Source organism: Solanum lycopersicum, chromosome 7, assembly GCF_036512215.1.
Source record: "Solanum lycopersicum chromosome 7, SLM_r2.1".
NCBI classification, from domain to species: domain Eukaryota; kingdom Viridiplantae; phylum Streptophyta; class Magnoliopsida; order Solanales; family Solanaceae; genus Solanum; species Solanum lycopersicum.
This window is the reverse complement of record NC_090806.1, coordinates 64,698,265-64,718,069: the sequence shown is the minus strand read 5'-3', so window position 1 is coordinate 64,718,069 and position 19,805 is coordinate 64,698,265. Positions and strand designations below refer to the sequence as shown.

Sequence of the window (19,805 nt, the reverse complement as noted above, 5' to 3'; positions counted from 1 at the left end):
CCCACCTAACACTCTCTATACACTATTTAACACACGCAAACTATTTTTTCTTTTCGTAAAATGTTAAAATTACTTCTGACATTATTCGAAAGACAAACAAACCGTTTGTAAAAATAGACTTTCTTGATGTAGATTCAAACATCTCTATATACTATTCGATAAATCCAATAAGCTTTACTCAAATCCTAGATATAGCACCAAGTGACTAACATATTCAGTATTCATAAGCTTCAAATCTTGACTCCACCGTGCTGTTCCGACCTGGAATAGCAAAAGGAAAAATAATAATGAGGTAAGGAAGAAGAAGTGTTACAAAATTGTAAGAAATTGTGTATTTCTTATATATTTTCTTACATGAACAACAAAGTGATGATATGATTGTTGATGAAAAAGATGGAAAATCAACTCAGGGTAACAAAATCATGTGTTTTGATTACTTCACGATAAATGGAATGATACTTGTTGCACTCACTCCAAACTGCCACATTGTTTTAGTTATATGGACACTACTTGTTACTTGTTGCAACGAAGAGTCAATTGACTTGTATTATAAATTTATCATTAATTTTGATAGTTAAAAAAATTTATGTGTATAAATCATATTTTTTTCTAAAACATGAATTAAGTTTTCTAAATATTATATAACAAATACATAGTGAAATTTTACTCAAATTTTTACTCAAATAATATTTGTCAAAAAATATTTGAAAATCTATGGTTATAATACCTCATGCCTTCATGGATGCTCCACCATCACCATGCCCACAACGAAGAGTGAAATGTTAAATTCTCACCCACGAGGACAAAGTAATATTAAAATTAAACACGAGGACAAAGTAATATTAAAATTAATTATGAGTTCATATGAATTCATTAAATTTTACTTATGTTAAACATTTGTATTAGATGGTGATTCATTGAATGCATATAGATTAATTGTAAACACGTTAATTCAAAAAATTATAATTATATATGACACTAATTTTTTTTACATATATATTGCACGTTAATCTCGAGTTATGTGGTATGAAATATTATAAAACAATACTAATACTATCAATATATAATAAAAAGGTATTAATTGAAAATAATAACATTTTCTCGTGTGAATACAAATACTCAAAGCGACATCGTTTTTAAATTATAAAAAAAGAACAAAAAAGGTGAGCGTTTCCAGAGTTAAATCCATCTTATACTCGCTATACCATTGTTTAACATACACAAAATACATTCTCTTTTTGGAAAACATTAAAACTGCATCTTACATTATTCAAAAGACAAAAAACCCTTCGTAATAAAAGACATCTACATAGAAATGGATCAAATATATACAATGATGAATTCAATAAACTTGCTAAACTTTATATATAAAACTTAGTGACTATCATATTTTGTATCTATAAACTTTAAATTTCGATTCTAACAAGCAGCTATGTCCCTTTCATAGCAAAGAAAAAATAATAATGAGAAAAGAAAGACGAAGTGTTGCAAAATTGTAAGAATTATGTATTTAATAAAAAAACAGTGAAATATTTTATCATCCCAAGATCACTTCTCTTATCTTTTTTTTTCCTCTCCTATTCTTCACTGATTTATGATTATATATAGTAACTATTTTTTTAACACATATATTGCTCGTGATTGTTAAAATGTATTATGTAATATTAAAAAAATAACATAAATATTATTAAAATATAATTTTGGGTAGATAATTAAATATGAAAATATAATTTGATTTTCTTCAAAGGTTGAATACACATATAAATTTCAAAATTTTATTTAGACACCTTAACTTTTTTATGTGTTAATTATCAAAAGAGTGAAAATAGTAAATGTATTTGTTCCCGCTTTAGATTTATTTTATCCATTTATAACAAAAATGCATAATTTTATATACAACATCTAATTAATAAATACATTCATCATTAAAAGATAAATTTAAATTTTTTTGTGTGAACAATTTTACTGTAAGCAACCACGTCAGTTGATGAACAATAACAAAAATAAAAATCCCATCTTATATATTTCGAAAATATTAGAAATACTAATGACATTATTTAAAAAAAAAAAGGTCCATAAAAATATTTTTTTTACTGTAGATTTTCAATATCTACACTTTGGGGTACAATTACAGTATCAAACGAACAAATCTAATATTATTTTGCTTTATATATTATATTTATATTATGAAAATTCATCAAATATATAAAAATATCTAATTACGATCTCAATACTAACAAACTATACCCTAAAACTTCAAAATGTGACTCCGGTATGACTACGCAACAACAACAACAGCAATGCATAGTTTTATAAGTGAAATCGGAAATGTAAATTATTCTTAAAAGTCAAAAGTATAAATCTCGATCACTAAGAAAACAAAAAGATGAAAAAGCGAGAGGGATAAAAGCAGAGGCGAATCAGAATTCCAGACTTGTGGGTTCTAAAATTGATAGAAAAATCGTAAAACACAAATTACGTTAATGAGATATTTGTCATGTTTGAAAACATTACCTTAGATATTGTCATTCTAAAACTTATTTTAATAATATGAAGAGTTAGTAATTTATTTTAAAGTTCTAAAATATTGTTGATAAAAGATAATAATTTTTAAAATATAAATTTCAAACATTTTTATTATAATCTAGAATACTATTTTAAGTGAAAAAAAATATTAAACTCACCATTAATATTTTTGCACCTAAAATATATATTTTATTAGTTTTATTGTGACCGTTACTACATTCAAAAGTTAAATTTCGAAAAGCAAATAACAATTATTCACTATAATTAATTATCGATACATGAGATAACCCTAGGAAATATTAAAAATTAATTTTGAATAGGTAATTCTACCGTGTAAAAGCAAACAAATAAGAAAAAAATGAAAAAGGAGAGGCAAGAGTACATAGTACATATCGAGGGATAAAGATCGAATGATAGCAATAAAATCAACAGTAAAAGTTAAACCTCTTTTGAAAGTAAATCGGGGTTAAAATATATATTTGGTTAAATTTTTTTGAATGTCTTAGTAGAATTTTTTTCTCAAAAATATAAATTATCATCTGCCAATTTTCTATTTAAAAAATTCAAAGTTTTTTTCTGAAATTAATTCCAAAAACATAGTGTCGAGAGTGAGATTCGAACCGATAAAAAAGCGTATGTTTAAATTAAAGACTTCACTAGGTGCTTGGAGACCACTGGGCCACCCGTTTCATTATGCTATAAAGGTCCCCAAGAAATTTATATGTACATTTTATTTGATATTTTGATACGAATATAAAATCTGCAAAAAAATGAATAGATTCGTCCGAACCCCTTTGCTTCGCCCCTGGATAAAAGTAACTAATAGACATGCAAAAGTATTTTTTTTACTAAAAAAATATTGTGTTTGATGTCGTGAAGAAAGGAAAAAAAGTAGTACAAAGGAACAAATTATTATTAAAAGAAAAAGTTGACGCTGGAATTATTTTCAATGTTCTTGAAAAATTGCCTATGATTTGTATATTTATAAGCAACTGAAAAAAATAAATCACCACACCTTTTTAAAAAATAAATGCATCCCTTAATAATGGATGGCACCTTTTATCAATAATTTTTTTTAGATTTTTATTTAATTACTATTGTTATTATTAATATAAGAATAAATTATTAAAAGAACATTTTAAAAAAATTAGCTTTGGAGTTTAATGGCATCTCAATTTTAATATGATAAAGGATTTTTTTTTAAAAAAAAATACAAATTATGAATTTAATAACAAATTCAAAACTCACAAAATTTAAGTTCTGAATATGTTTTGATACGATTAAAAGGTGATTATAATATATATATGTGTTTTCTTTATAACAATAGTTTATTATAGGAACAAAAAATTATAGAGACAATAACAACATTATTATATAAGTATGTAGGTTGACTATATTTTCTCTATACTTTTAGATTGATGTTGCATGGAAAATAACAGAGGACAAATGAACTAATTTTACTATCAAAGTTGACTAATTTAAACAAAAAGTAATATTTGTGATGCATGCAATTAATAGATGATATCATATATCAAAAGCTTAATTAAAAAATTTCCAAGTACATAATATTGTGTATATGATCATGTAATTCAATTTTAAAGTAATATTCCTAGGCTCTAGCTATATGCTTGCCCACAATATGAAATTATTTTGATATCATGAAATTTATTTTAAAAAAAATTGAAGTTGTATATATGATGTGAAATTCAAGATTTTAAAACCCAATATGTTTATATTTGTCAATTGTCAAAAAGTGTGAAAATAGTGAATGTGTCTATTTATGTTTTAGATACGTTTTATCCATTTATAAAAAAGAGACATAATTTTGTGCATGTGTTTGACACCAAATTCTAACTAGTATATCTATTATTGAAAAATATTGAAAGTAACTATATTATTTCGTGTGAACATAATATACTTTAAATGAGGGATAATGTACAAGTATTTTCTCAACCTATGTTCGAAACCTTAGAGACACATTTATACTATACTAAGATTTTATATCCCTCCTGAACTTATTTTATAAATAATTTCTAATCCTTTTCTGCCTACGTGGCACTATCTTGTGGGCCCAGTGCGTGTTGACATTTTTTTTCCAAACTAGTGCCACGTAGGCCAAAAAATTATTTATAAAATAACTTTCGGAAGGGGGGGGGGGGGATAATGAAACCTTAGTATAGTATAAGTGTGTATTTGGAAATTCGGGCATAGGTTGCGATGGAAGGATGCTTATGCATTTTTCCCTTTAAATGATGTGATTTTCAAGTTGATTGCAAAATAAAATAAAAGAGTGTCTCGAGAATAAATTTCATCTTATATCTTTAGAGAACGTTTGAATTACTTATGACATTGTTCAAAAGATTTATAAAAAAAAAAATCTTTAGAAAAAAAGGAGAATTTCTTGCCGTAGATTTTCAAATATCTATGTTTCGAGATAGAATTACAATATGAAATATTGATTCCAATGAACCCAATAATTTTTACTATAAACATTATGCTTATATTAAGAGATCGATCATATATATATAAATGTTTAACTCAGCAAGTGACCTGTAAACTTTAAAATATGACTTCACTAAGACTACTCTACAATAATAATGTATAATTTTACAAGTAGGATATGAAAATGATAGAATACACACAGACTGTCTCGTCTCCAATAGTCGTGAGTGACATCCACACTGAATTACCTGATGGGAGAACCAAAGACCAACCCAACACTATTTTTAAAATCAAGTTTTATCGTCATAAAATAAAAGAAACAATTTAGTTAACTAAAAAAATGTGTCGCCATAAATCCAACCCAATAGCCAGAAACATTTAGCTCATGAATAATCCATCAGAGCTGAAAGTCACCATACCAAAACTCTAATCAGTCAAGTGGTCGGGGTATGCAACCCCGAAACTAAACATAACTAAAGTTTAAAGTGTGTCCGACATGATGGACAAGAAAGCTAGAGGAATTTATAGCAACCTGAAAGATGTAGATCATCGTTAGATTCAGAATCAAATACCCCTCAACTTAGGTCTTGAGTCAGCCGTTGGAGGATGCCCTGTACTCAACAAGGAAAAGAACACATGCAATGTCATTACACAAATCACAGTCTATTGATAGGATCACGTGACTAGTCCAAAATATGAAATCAAACGGTTCACTACGAAGCAGTGACACTATACAATAGATATAACAAATATCAAACTACGTAGGCTCTCAATCAAATGTCATGAAACAACAATATACCTGATGCATGTCCCATATAATCACAAATATAAACTCTTGATTCTTTAATGGAACCACAATCACATACATGATCCTCTTATAGAATCAAAATTCAAATTCAAATTGTTAGTGTACTGGCGTGTACCTCGAGCCATTCATAGTTAATGTACCGACATGGTACCCGAAACAACCAACAATCACCAACTATCAGAAACAATCATGCACAATCACATAGCACAATGAACAATACCACTTGAAAATCATAATCACAATAACAAGTTAATTGCATGAGATTACTTACACGATGTCATTGCATATGTCTCCCTATCACGCATTGCACAAATAATACTACAAAGCAGTAGACATGCATACATATAAAAATAAAAAATATGCAATCACAACCTAACCTAAATTCCGTTTAAGGCTGGCCTGGCCGAATATTTTAAGTCACTACCTAAAAGTTTTCTGGCCAAAATTCTTTCACTATTGCCTTATTCATAGCGATCGGGTCAGGTCGTTACACGTATCTTATTCAAAATTATTGTCAAAAAATAAAAGTGTGAACATAGTGAATGCGCCTACCCCTTTTTTCAAATTCGGTCAATCCATTTATGAGAAATGTATAATTTATATATTGACGTCAGATCCGAATTAACTACTAACATCTGTCATTAAAATATATTTAAAACAGTAGCATCTTCTCATGTGAATACAAATACTCCCGACGACGTCGTTTTCAAATTATAAAAAAGAACAAAAAAGGTGAGCGTTTCGAGAGTTAAAGCCCACCTAACACTCTCTATACACTGTTTAACACACGCAAACTATTTTCTCTTTTCGTAAAATATTAAAATTACTTCTGACATTGTTCGAAAGACAAACAAACCGTTTATAAAAATAGACTTTCTTGACGTAGATTCAAACATTTATATATACTATTCGATAAATCCAATAAGCTTTACTCAAATCCTATATATAGCACCAAGTGACTAACTAGCATATTCTGTATTCATAAGCTTCAAATCTTGACTCCATCGCTGTTCCGACCTGGAACAGCAAAAGGAAAAATAATAATGAGGTAAGGAAGAAGAAGTGTTACAAAATTGTAAGAAATTTGTGTATTTAATTACAAAGGTATAGCTGAATATTTCTCATCTCAAGTCCACTTCTCTTCTTCACTGAGCCCTCTTTCTCTTTCTCTCTCTTTTTTTTGGTACAAAGTGAACAAAAAGCTTATTGCTTTCATCAAATTTACAACTCTTTATGCTTCTCTCAATTGTAAACAACAAATAAAGCCAACACATTCAGTAAAAGCTTTGCCTTTTTTTCTGTAGCGGTGCTCAAGGAAAAATGCCAGCGCAGAAACGATTTTTATCGAATTATCAAGATGATGACAACAACGATGAGGATGATGAGAACTCGCCAGAGCAACAGCAGCAGCAGCAGCAGCAGCACCGTCGCCGGAAACAATCCAGGCGAGCTATGGAAGAGGAACAACAACAAGTTGAGGAAGAGGAGGAAGATGAGCAAGAACAAACCCAGGATGATGATGGGGATGGGGATGGGGATGATCGAGAGGGGAAAAAGCAATCTTCTGATGATGGTTACGTATCTAAACACTTTATATGTGTACCCAAAATTCCAAATCTCTGTTATATGAATGAATGTGTGTTTGTTCTGTTACGGTGCATTGATTTTTTTCTTTTTTTTTTTTGATGTTTAATGATTTGATTGGTTTGATTTTTGCAGATTCTGATGGAAGTGGCACTGACCCAGAAGCCTTTGATGAGTAATTTCTCTGTTTTTTTTCATCTGCATGTTTAATTTCGTGCTTTTTTACTTCTGGGTTTGCTACTTTTTGATCTTTTTCTTTAATGGGTTTGAGTTCAGATGACGTGTTTTCGTTTTCTGGGTCGACCCAAATAGTTCTTCTTTTGAGCAACGGCAGATTGATGTATGCAGAATTTCTACTTTTAAACTTTGTTTGAGTGATTGGATTCTTGCTTTGGAGTTTGGAGTTTGGCCAAGTTTCTAATGCACTCATGCTGCTTGATTTAATGCGCAAGTGATCATTTCTGCATGCGTTCGTTAGTTTTAATATCTGAGCTTCTCGGAGGACTTTTTCTATAAGTAGATTGATTGTGAATTTGGAAATGCTATTGGGGTATTGCCTTTGAGTTATAAAGAATCCATCTTTATAACTTACGTTTTACCCTTTTTTGATATGCATTGCATTGCATGATGCTCTAAATTCACATTTACTTGTATTCTCCATTCATATATCTAGAACTTGCCCAAAGAGTGAGGGCATGCGGTGGTGTAAACCAGAAATTTTCGTTTAACCAAACTTCTTTCAAATATAAAGACTACCTTAAAGATTATAAGGATGTAAGTACTATCTTTAAAGTTAGTCTCGATCTTCCAGGTTGGTATAGTTGTTATCCTATTATATCTCTGGACAAGCCCATGCAGGATAGAATTTTCGCCCATACATGCAGGGAATCATTTTTTTCCTTGCTGTAAGACTTGTGAGTTGTGAGTATGACTTACATAATGCTTAATGATAGAGTTATTCATGAAATATGTGGTCAGGTTTGTGCTATCGTGATGTCAACATGACCAACAAAGTTGTATCTAGTATATGTAAGCTATCTTATTGAAAAGTATATATATCTTGTAGTGACGGGAATTAACTGTCTCAACATCCTTGATAACTGCAATCGGACTTAACAGAAGTCTTTTAGTTTTGCAGTGGGAGTTACTAGTTCAAGATTCCTTGTATTTTCGCAATAAAATAACTTGTTAACTTTTGTCATGTCAACTTAGTAATGAAAAACCAGTGATGCTAGATGATTACTATAAAGTATAAGGTAGCACATTATTTTATTGTTAACATTTCCTGTGAGTGTTTCCATTGGCCCGTGGTTAGCAGCATCACCTTTTGGCCCTTGACCCTGGAAGATCCCTTTAAGCAGTTGTTGCTGCAAAGGAATAAAAGAAGTAACTTTTGGCAATTTTTAGCTCAATGGAACCTTTTCTACAGTTATTAAGAAGTGTACTTAATGAATTTCCAACTTTCTTGGTTTGTTGTCTTTGAGGTGTAGGAGACTATTTGATTGCATCATTCTTTTTGTCTTTTTCTCAAGTCTGATCTCATATATTGGTGTGCATTTTCTTTAAACTTGAATCACCATTCTAAAAAATTCTTCAGTCTCTTGCTATAGAAATATTCAGGATCAGTAGTTTAGCTGGTTGTGAAATTGATAATGGTCGGGTAGGGATTTTGCCTGGCCCTGGGTTCTCCTGGTGGCAACTTCATTTTCCTATGCTTTTCAATCGTCAGATTAAAATGTATAAAATCTGAAAGGGAAAAGGAAAATGTATAAAATCTGAAAGGGAAAAGGAAAAGCTTCTACAGAGTACACGATTCTCAATCCAAGATGGTTCCATAACAGATCCAAGTTATGCAGGCTTTACCTTTCACCAATATAAAGTCACTACTTAACATGCAGGTTTTCCCATACTGTAAAATTTATGAGAATGAATTACATGATGCTCAATTAGGTTGTCATCTTGCATGCTGAACTGAAAATTAGAACTGTACAAATTTCTAGAAGTTATTCTGCAGAATTCAGATCTTTTTGATCTTACTGATTTTTTTCCCTAGACAATATCTTTCTATTCACCCTCTTGTTAAAATTATCTGCATGATGCATCATCTCCATTTTTCTGGATATTTGATGCGGTTTTGTAACTTTATAGTCTTTGTCTGCATGCAGGTTAATCGCTGTGTCACGATCTGAGATTCGCACCAATGTACAATGTCCTATATGCTTAGGTATTCTTTATTCTCTTTTTTTATTATATTTGAATAATTACAGCTTCGAGTTTTTTGCTAGGATTTCGATGAGAGAAGTTTTCTCGCACAATTATTTCAAGCTCGTAAAGATCTAGAATGTCCTATATGTCTAGGTATATTTGCTTTCACATCATTCTATTGTTAAATGTTCTATATTTTGTTATTCAATCCAAAATTATTGTGATATTTGTGGATTTTACCATTTAACTTCACTCTTTATGCAAAAGTTCGTTTTCAAGAATTTTCTCCTAAAAATATCCCCCCTTTATTTTTATTCGTTGGCATCCATGCGGGGGACTTTAGCTTAATTCAGGATTATGGAAAACAATTGATGTTTCCCTGAAGTTTCACGATTATGGTAAATTATATGTATAAGAACCTGATAATATGACGAGGGAACTTCTCATTATGATGCTTCTATGCCTCCTCCCCTGAGTTTTATCATGGTGACTTGTTCAGTTGTCTTCCACCTCAGTTCTAATCAGAGGGATAAACTCCCAAATATATGTGCATGCAATGGTCATAATGTTGGATACTACTTGATTATTCAGCAAGTTCACGGGAGAAATCACATTTCTTATCCTTTCCATGTGTTCCAGCTAGAGCATTATAAGAACTTCTCTAATCAGCAGTATCTTAAAAAGTATTTCTTTTTTCTCTTCAAACAGCAAGTGATAGTGTTTCATGATTTTTGCTCAAGAATGGGACAGCAAAATTACCAAATACCTTAGTAGAAAAAGTATTAACACTACATCTCAAAAAAAAAAAAAGTATTAACACCAAGCACAGGTTTCAATTGGTTTTCTTTTGTTTCGTCAGTATTAGCTGGTTACCCTTTGGACTTGGTTGACTTCACGAACAACTAAAATGACCATAATCTTCTCTATAACCAAGTTGTATTCCCGGTCTTACCTTTTCCTATACACCATGAGGAGCCAATTGTTTTTGTTTTGCGTTCTTGCTTAGTCTCTATGGTGTGCTCTTACATCGATCAATCACAGCTGCACCAAAGTTTTTTTTGGGGGGAGAATGGTAACAAGTATTATAGAAAAACTGAAAAAAGATTGTGCTGTAATCCAAATGTACAGAAAGCACAAATTATATCCTTCTTCTTCTTACCATAGTTCTATGACACCTATCAGCATATCCACATCTTTTACCAGTTCTTCTTTACACCAAACATGAAATAAAAATAAGTAGTATTTCTTGTTTTTCTGCACATTACTAGACATCTTCAAAAAATCTTGCACACCTTTCCTTCCAAATGGTCCCGCCATTTGCAAGCTGGGATAACTTTCCACTATTTTTTCTGCCTGTCAGAACCCCCCCCCCCCCTCCCCCCCCCGTGTTGTTCTATCAAGCTTATAGTTCCACTTCAGACCTTGGCATGACCCATTTTATGCCTTTCATGTTTGAGAGTAAATCTCAGCTGCTTAATACTAGAGTTGATTTCTAATTTGGTATGTGTTGGTTGAAGATAAGAGAGTCCAACAGTTCTTAACCATTGGGTGTCTGCACTGCATGCACAGGTATTATCAAGAGAACTCGGGTTGTGATGGGATGCCAACACCGTTTTTGCAGGGAATGCATTGATAAATCAATGAGACTAGGGTATGTAATGCATTAAATTAATTTTGTGATTTAACGTGTCTTTAGAACTCAAGTATATCCTGAAGACTACTATAAATTTTGTTGTAATCGCCCTTATACAGGAATAACGAATGCCCTGCTTGTCGCATACATTGTGCTAGTCGACGATCATTGAGAGATGATCCTGGATTTGATACCTTAATTGAGGCAATATATCCAGATGTTGAGAAGTATGAAGAAGAGGTATTTCCTTAATTTTAATGCTGTGCAGCTTAAATAAAATCCCCTTCCCTTGCCTGTATAATGAGAAAAAGAAGGGCCCTAAGGGAAAAAAGAGAAATACAAAACCACTAGATGCATGTATCCCTTTCCTCTTCCCTTTGATGAGACTTGTCTCCTGCTAATTTGTGGAATATCTTGTTTAGGAACTTGTCTTTCTTGAAGAGGAACGAGCAATCAATGACCAGGTTAGTTAAAGAAGCACCTGAAATCCTCATACTTGAATGTGTGCATTTGTTTGCATGTTTGTACTTCTTGTTTGTGTGCATCCTCTTTTGCGTACAGCGAGCATACATATCTCAAGGTTGTTACTGGAAGAGAGCACAGATATAGAGGTGTTCTATTAGTCATTACAGGTCCATGCATGTTGAAGGTAGATGTTATGAATTAATAGATCTTAGTCTGTTGATGATGTTTTCTTTGCAATGTAATACATTCTGTTTTCTCCCCCTTATCACTAAGATTTAAAAGATTGCATTCTATAAAAAAACTCTTATTTTGAAACTAAGACGCACTGTGCTGTGGCCAAAGCACATCCTGCATTCTCAGAAAATGAAGATCTCATTTTGTCGGTCTAAACTTGCTGGTGACCGACTCCAAATGCTCTACTAACACGTTAAATCAACTTTAAAAAGTCTCGTGTTCAGAGAATCTGAAAATGAAATGGAAGCTTCTCTAACCATTGTTAGTGAAACATGTGTTTTCAGGTGTTCTTATATGCATATCCGATAGTCCAATTAACTTTTATGCTTTACCCGTAGAATATAACTGTGGCAAATAATCTGTTAATTAAAATAGATGTAGATATTATTTTTTATTTTCTGATTGTTACTTCTGTATATATTGGGGGTGAGACACAGACCTTGGTACATGGCTTATGTTTTTTTGTTTCGTTGGACAGATTCAAGCATCCATTGCCAAAATATCTCAACGCCAATCTGAAGCATTAATTAAGAGGCGCAAAGGCAAAGACATAGCTTCTCCCTCCTCACAAAGAACATCTCGCAACTATCATGCTTATTCAAGAAGAAAAAGAAACAGTCAGGGGACAGAACCTGAGCGATCTGATCCAAATGAGAGTGAAAATGATGATCATGATGAGATCAAAGATTCACCCCTTAAGGATGAGCGAGGAACACAAACCAAGTTCAGGAAACATAGGAGGCGCAAAGGAGCTCTGACCACCCAAACTTCTCCTTCAGCCGCGAGTCCAGATGGTGGACACATTGAAACTGCAGTACAGCTACCCAGAGTCACCCCAAGTAATTCTCCTGGACCTGCAGTGAAGCCTGAAACACTTGCTTGGGGAAGAGGTGGAGTTCGAAGCCACATTCGACATGGCAGTGGTGGTAGCAGGAATGCTCGTAATACTCGAACAACCAAGTTAGTTGATTATCTTGACAGTGTGCAAGCAAGGGATGATGAGGTAATAGATTCTCTTAACATGCGTATTCATCTTATTCAAGAATGATCATTTGTCCGTAATTCACTCTTCTTATTTTGCAGTTAAATGTCCATCTTGTGATTATTCCATTAGACAAACAAGCGATACCAGGTCTGAAAAAGCCCCATCTCTGCTGCATGCCAAAGACATCAGTCGGACATCTCTGTGAAGTAAGAGTTCCTTTTCGTCATACATTAAGAGCAAAAAGTAATAATTTCTACTATCCTCGTCCAAAGTAGATATGAAACATAGTTATATGTAGGCCTCAGGGACCTAATTAGCATAAGTGATCAGAAACTTTCTGCCTCAAATTTTGATATTTTTGGTGCTGTACAATTATTGCTGATCACATGGATTTGCATTTCTCATTTAACGTTGATGTCTAAGGATGATGCATGTTTATTTTTCTATGGTTATGCCTCTAACTATCAAATTATGAATTGCTTCCATAAAATCTGCTGGCTGTTCATTTTTCCATTTTGCCTCAGTTTACACTTTTTGTAATGATATTTTGAGTGCAGTTTGTTGCTCAGGAGACGAAATCACAAGCCATAGATGTTGAATTACTGGCTGTAAAAGTCAACACTGTTGCTGGCTACTCCATTATCAACCATTCAATCTTAATGGATGCATCAAATATGCTACCTCAAGCTGTCGATGGTTACAATATTACTCTGGAACGCTTAGAAAGGCAAGATACTGTGGGAGGAATCAGTTCCATTTATTGTTTAAATAAGAATCTGGTGAGTTGGAGCAACAATGATTACGTAATCAAGTCCAATTTCGATTACTCTTTTAAAAAATGTTTGTTGATGTTTCCATTAGTGTCCCACCTGAACAATCTTTTCTCTGTTCTTTTAGATCCTTGTGTACGTGCACAAGAATTCTGGGGTATGATGATCATTCAGCTGATATGGCGGCTTTGTAGAAGATGAGTGCAGGGGAGAAACGAGGACAGGGGGAACGTTCATATGGAGGAGGGCAACATTTAGGAACTTTCTTTAGTTTTCAGTTCTGTCCTATGACAATGAATTTATCTTATTTCTCTACTTTTGGTTTGTTTACAAGCCTTGACATGCTGTTTTATATCTCACAGAAACATAAAAATGTTTGTACTTTTTCCAATTGTTCTCCCTGTTTTTTCTCCAAGGTTTACAACTTTCACTACCGAGGATAAGTTGTCCCTGTCCCATAAATGGTGGGATAAATAATTCAAGGAATATCTAGTAACGCTGGATAAAATAGTTATATATTTAATATGAACATTGCTACTGAGATTGTGTGCTCAGAGTTAAAATAGTTATATATTTAATATGAACATTGCTACTGAGATTGTGTGCTCAGAGTTAAGTAATGGGTGGTTTGAGCATCCATTGGAAATTGGAAATCTTACTAAATATAGAATGTTTTGGGACTAAGGGAGTAATTTTTAATATAATATATTAAATATACTTGATGAATTCTTTAGGTACAAAAAGCCACCACATTCTTACAGATAATTTTCAATGTATACAAAAAGTGCACATTTTTACGGATGAACACTGTCCATGGAGTTCAAGGATTCTTGAACCGATTAAATGTTCGTATCTTCACCTCATCTGGGAGGCAGCTGTAGAAACTGCAGCATAGGGACACACCATTCTTCTCCTTTCTTGCCTTTTAAGAACCAACAACTTGGGGGATCTTGGTTTTGTGACTTGTTTGGATGACCTGTGTGTGAAAAAAAAGTTTCAGTAGTTGTTCCAAATTCCAATTATGTAAAAGAAAAACAAAGAATTATTCTTACTTTTGTGGCAGGAAAGGATGATCAAATTTAGGCAAAGGTCTTGCATGAGGCACCAAGGTTTTCCGTAGTTGTTTCAGGGCCAGCTCTTCTTCCATCTAACCACCATTAAGAGAATTAGTCTAATCATATCATTAGCGGTGCTCGAAATAACACCATAGTTTATAATAATATGCATACCAATCTTGCAGTTTCTGCCTCCTCTCTGTATTTTTGATACATCATTTCTTTCTCCTTAATCTGCACAACAGCTTATAATATGAGTGAGTGTGGCTATAATAGGCTTCTCAGAGAAAGTGGTACGCCAATGACAAAAAGTTTTACCTTCTTATCAAACTCAGCTCTATCTGGTGCACGATGATCTACGTGTAGATTAAATTCCTGAACTTGAGTGAGGGGCTTACGTACTTTCTCAGGAACTGGAATTGGATCCCTATACATTTAAAGAAACATGATTTATCTTTCAGATTCACTAGCAGAAAAGATATAGTTCATAAATAGTCATTCTTTGAGGGGTCTTACTCGATCAAGATTGGTTGTGCTATAAAAGTCCTCATCATTGCTTCTTCCTTCTCCAATCTTCGCCGTTCTTCCATTTCCCTCTGCATCTCTCTTTCATGCCTGACCAGACTCTCCAGTTGGAAAGGTTCTGGTTTTGTACAATGCTTTGGTTCTGGTTTTGGTGGAATCTGCCAATGAATACATAAGAAATGAGTTCACATGATAAGGAGAAGTGTACTGCAAAACAGATATTATAATAGTTGGTGTGTTGTTACATACCACCGGGTAATCAGTTGTGTAAGGATATGGGGTTGCTTTAGGAACTCTTGACCTCTCTTCTTCAATCTGTTTCTGCAGGAGTTCGGTGAATAGTCTCCTCTCTTTCTCTGCTCCTCTTTCCTGGATTCAGGAAAAAGCTAAGCCTTGAGGAGCTACATCATTTTGATAAGAGGAACATAAACACAAACATACAGAAAATATACACACCTCTGTGTAGAGATGGAAAGGATTTGGTCTGGTGTTTCTTGGTATAGTCTTTTCATTTCTAGGTTCGGAATACAGAGAAAGCTGAAAATTGGAGAACGTAAAGTTAGGAAAATGTTAAAGTAGAAGGTGCGCGCTAAGGTAGTAAGAAGGATGATATTCTGATGGAACCTTATCAAAGAGATCAGTAACGTTAGAAGGAGGTGGAATCCTTTCATCTGTGGCAAAATGAAATTCTTCAGGCACCGTCACATGCTTTTTTGTGTTGCAGAACATTCCTAGGTCTCCTTTACTTTCAAAGATCTGCAACAATTCGATAAAGTCAGCAACACAACCAAAATTTTGAGAGTCTAGAAGGTGTTGGGGATTGTGTTACCTTCTTATTGAAAGGTCTAGCCTTGAACTTTGGAACTTTTTCAAGTTCTTCTTTTTCAAGTTCTTCAGAGCTTTTGATCTGTGGAGGCCGTGCTCTAAGTGACGTTTGTAGAACAGGTGATTTAGGAGCTGTAAGATGTGTCTTCCATTGATGAATCTGTGGTGCAAAAGTTTAAATTAGTTAACATGAAAGCAAGTTAATAGTTTTTTTATTCCAAGTATTTACAAGAACCACCACTTCGTAGTTAGTAACCTGAGTAGATTCCATGGATAGGACTGAAGATGTTTCAACATTCTGATTCGCCCTGGCCATAGTCTCTAAATGAAATTCCTGCAGAAGTGTAACACATCTCAGTTGAATTTTCTTGAATTACTCCCCTAAGCTCTTCATAATCCAGGTAACCGTACCTTAAATTCTGGAAGTTGCGGTGTACTTTTAGGTAATGTTGGTAACTTTGGAGCTTCCAGTATCTGTTCTCAAAAGTTGAGTACGATAAGATTGACAGAAAATATTCAAAATAAGTAGGTAAAGGACACAAAACTCTCTGTAAAATGATCACCTTTTTGTTTAGAGGGCGAGCCTTAAACTTGGGAATTTTAGCCATCATTTCCTCCTCAAGCTCAGCTGAACTCTTCACTGTAGTTGGACGGACGCGTTGTGCAGTCTCAAATTCAGGTTCTTTTGGTGCAGTTAATGTTAGTTTATTAGGCTTCCTCTGCATCAATCATCCATAGTGATGAATATAACATTTTAAAAGGTATTTAAAGGTTTTGAAAAAATATAACTAGTGAATAGTTTCAGTTGTTACATGCGAAGTCGAACTGCTCATGCAGGACAGAGACATTCCCCTTGTGCTACATTGGAATTTCTTCATCATTTCTGCTGTTGAAAAAAACTGTGGTACTGGTTCCCGGACGTACATCTTAGACAGTATAAACTCCAAGTTAGATACATTTTGAGTATTCAAATAGCATGCAAGATGAGAAAGATGGAAGTCAATGGAAAACCTTTCTCTCCTCTTTACGAGTTTTAGCAACCAAAGAGAAGGTGGAGCCATTGGCTCCAGGTTTTGATTTGTGCGGCAAATGTTGGGGTTTGACATCCAGAATCTAGCAATTCGAGAGGCAGAAAAATAAAAGCGAAGTCTCAGTGAGGTCAGATGAAACAACTTGAAAAATTCTGCATTTTCCAGAGAAGATGAACTACCTGCTTGGCTTTTCCACTTTCTAATTTTTGTCTCTTTATAGCTTGGTTTTCTTGGCCAAAATTGGGCGTTCTCACAGCACTTCTCATGATTGCTTGCCTGTCAATGAAGTACATCGAACAAGAAGGCGGAAAGAACAATGAGAGAATGAAAAATTGAAGCGCCAAGAAGCTACACAACAGCACATCACTTACTTTCTCACGGTGGCAGGATTAGCGCTTTTTGCTGGCAATGTTTTTGACTTCAATGCTGAAGGATTTCTAAGCATGCTTGGAATTTTCTTCGCTGTTTTCTGATTGGTGGAATCAGTTTTCGTAGGGTCTATCTTCTTAGACATTGTTGGTAGTGGTCTTGGGGTACAAATTTCTATACAAGAAGGTTACTATGATCAGATGCCTTAGCGGTTAAAATTGTCCACAAAATGGTAAACATACTAAAGCCAACAACAACTACATGTATTCCCACAAATGGGGTATGGCGAGGGTAGAGTGTACGCAATTCTTACCCCTACCTTGTGGAGATAGAGAGGCTGTTTCCAAAAGACCCTCGCCTTGGGCAAAACACTAAAGCAACGATGAAAAATGAGAAGCCCTGGTAACTTACCTTGACTAGTTGGCTGTTTCTTAACAGATTCCTGTAAAATTTAACGAGTACAATGAGATATGAAAGTCAAAATAGGATCCTAAATGGTGCTTCAGTTACCACAGGATAAGCGGAAGTACCGGATTGACAAGACTGCTATGAAGTTCCACTCCGATCGCATCATCTGGTGTTGCCTCTTCCTTAACCTCATAAGACAAAACCTTAGCTGCAGGTTTGTTTTTCTCATCTGATATCACCTCTTCCTTAACCTTAAAAGACAAAACCTCAGCGGCAGGTTCGTTGTTCTCATCTGGTGTATCCTCTTCCTTAACCTCAGCTGCAGGCCTGTTTCAGTGCATTGAAAAGAGTAAGAACATGATGGTTAAATGACATTGTATCATCTGAATCTTGACATTTCTTTTGAACTATAAAGACCTTGTATTACTCTCCAACTTCTCGCCTTCAGTGAAATCACACGGGATCTCAACTTGTACTGATCTATTGATCTTGATTCTTGGCATACAAGCTGCAAAAATTCCAACACCGAACACAACTAAACATCAACATCTCATTTCAAAAGTTATATTCTATAACAAAAACAACAATCGCCAGCATCTACAAAAACCACCACAATTAGAGTAGATCCATTGCCAATCAACCTCCAATAATATTTTAATGAAAATAGCAATCAACATCAACTACTTTTTGTTAAAAGTTATATAGGGGGTAAGAGAAGGAGAAATGAGATTACAATGTGGGGAATCGAACCCTCCGTATAACAACGTGAAAGTTCAGGTAGCCAATCCCTCCGTATAACAACGTGAAAGTTCAGGTAGCCAATCAATTCAACTACTAACATCCCCATCAACAACAACTACTAGAACCCGCTGACATGAATATACATTCCTTACCAATCTAACCATTCCCAAAATTGACCTTAGCCTTGAAACCCTAATTTTTTCACAGTAACTCTCGTTTCTGTTCTCCACCAGGAATGTATTAGGTATGTATTTATCAATAATTTCAAAGCTAATCCCCAATTATTTCAGGGTAAAGCCCTAATTAATAAATGAATTGTAATATATTCACAATAAAACTAGTACATATCTCAAAAATTTCAAGTGTCTATCCACCGAAGTAATACAATATGAAACAACTATTCCGGCCTGGAATTGGGAGTTTGAGAAGAAGAAAACGAGTAAGAGGATTACAACGTGTAGAACTGAACCTTCGCCAATAAGACGAAAGTCAAATAACTGAGCTACTAATAAGAATTCAACACTCTGTAAATTGAACAATCAACAGCAAGATCCAACAAGAAGAAAAAATACGTACGAGAAGGGGCATAGCTACTAGTAATATCAAACCAAAGCTCTGCATTGCGCATATCATCCTCCGTCTCTCCATCAATGAAATCATAGTATCGTGGTGCTGAAAATTCGTAAATTTCATCAATCATCAACAAATTCGGATCATTTTTTCCGTCCGCCATTTCTTCTCAAGAATTAAAAACTACAACAGAAAAAAAGAAGAAGCTTTTGATAGTTTCTGCTCGGAGCGGGAGAGGTATAAAAAAAAACGGTCGAATTTTTTCCTTTGAAATGATATGATCTTGTTGACCGTTGCTACTGTACATAACGGCTATATAAGCATTTATATGATCAACTTCAGGGAAGAAACGATGTCGTTTTGATGCTAAATATTTTTATTTTTATTTTCCTTTTACAGATGCTAACCAAAATTAAAATGGAAATTATAGTGGATCCTTTTTATAACAATGTTTTACTATTTAAATCTTCTTTTAAAATTAATATTTGACAGTTTATTACTACGTAGATTTGATATTTGACCCCCCTTTTTTTTTTTCATTTTAAGGATTTTTTTAAAGATATCTTATCGGTTAAATTAATTATTCTTTCAATTGTTGTTGGAATTCTTTGGGAAAATATACAAGTATT

General features: G+C 33.6%; 2 protein-coding genes across 6 annotated transcripts; one reads left to right on the top strand and one right to left on the bottom strand.

Moving 5' to 3' along the window:
• Positions 1-6,671: 6,671 nt before the first annotated feature.
• Positions 6,672-14,043, top strand: LOC101248496 (putative E3 ubiquitin-protein ligase RING1a). 5 transcript variants are annotated; one of them, XM_004243320.5, is made up of 12 exons: positions 6,672-6,824; positions 7,081-7,349; positions 7,496-7,535; positions 9,526-9,562; positions 9,646-9,718; positions 11,135-11,216; positions 11,318-11,438; positions 11,621-11,662; positions 12,376-12,900; positions 12,981-13,088; positions 13,440-13,661; positions 13,780-14,043. In XM_004243320.5, the coding sequence occupies exons 1-12, from the start codon at positions 6,820-6,822 to the stop codon at positions 13,813-13,815; spliced, it is 1,560 nt and encodes a 519-aa protein (XP_004243368.2). In that variant the 5' UTR covers positions 6,672-6,819; the 3' UTR covers positions 13,816-14,043. The 5 variants fall into 5 exon arrangements, with proteins under 5 accessions (XP_004243368.2, XP_010323746.1, XP_069143179.1 ...); XM_069287078.1 differs by lacking the exon at positions 6,672-6,824 and adding an exon at positions 6,905-6,959; XM_010325444.4 differs by lacking the exon at positions 9,646-9,718 and having other exon boundaries at positions 9,526-9,584.
• A 290-nt stretch (positions 14,044-14,333) lies between these two features.
• LOC101265749 (protein TPX2) lies at positions 14,334-19,474 on the bottom strand. The gene is made up of 20 exons (XM_010325447.4): positions 19,183-19,474; positions 18,283-18,373; positions 17,988-18,192; positions 17,869-17,899; positions 17,460-17,631; positions 17,268-17,364; positions 17,069-17,170; positions 16,870-16,983; positions 16,621-16,776; positions 16,469-16,531; positions 16,314-16,391; positions 16,062-16,217; positions 15,857-15,988; positions 15,689-15,769; positions 15,482-15,601; positions 15,224-15,390; positions 15,026-15,134; positions 14,882-14,941; positions 14,705-14,799; positions 14,334-14,628 (listed from the first exon to the last, which is right to left on the bottom strand). Exons 1-20 carry the CDS (start codon positions 19,337-19,339, stop codon positions 14,508-14,510), a joined length of 2,307 nt encoding a protein of 768 aa, XP_010323749.1. The 5' UTR covers positions 19,340-19,474; the 3' UTR covers positions 14,334-14,507.
• Between the last annotated feature and the right edge of the window lie 331 nt (positions 19,475-19,805).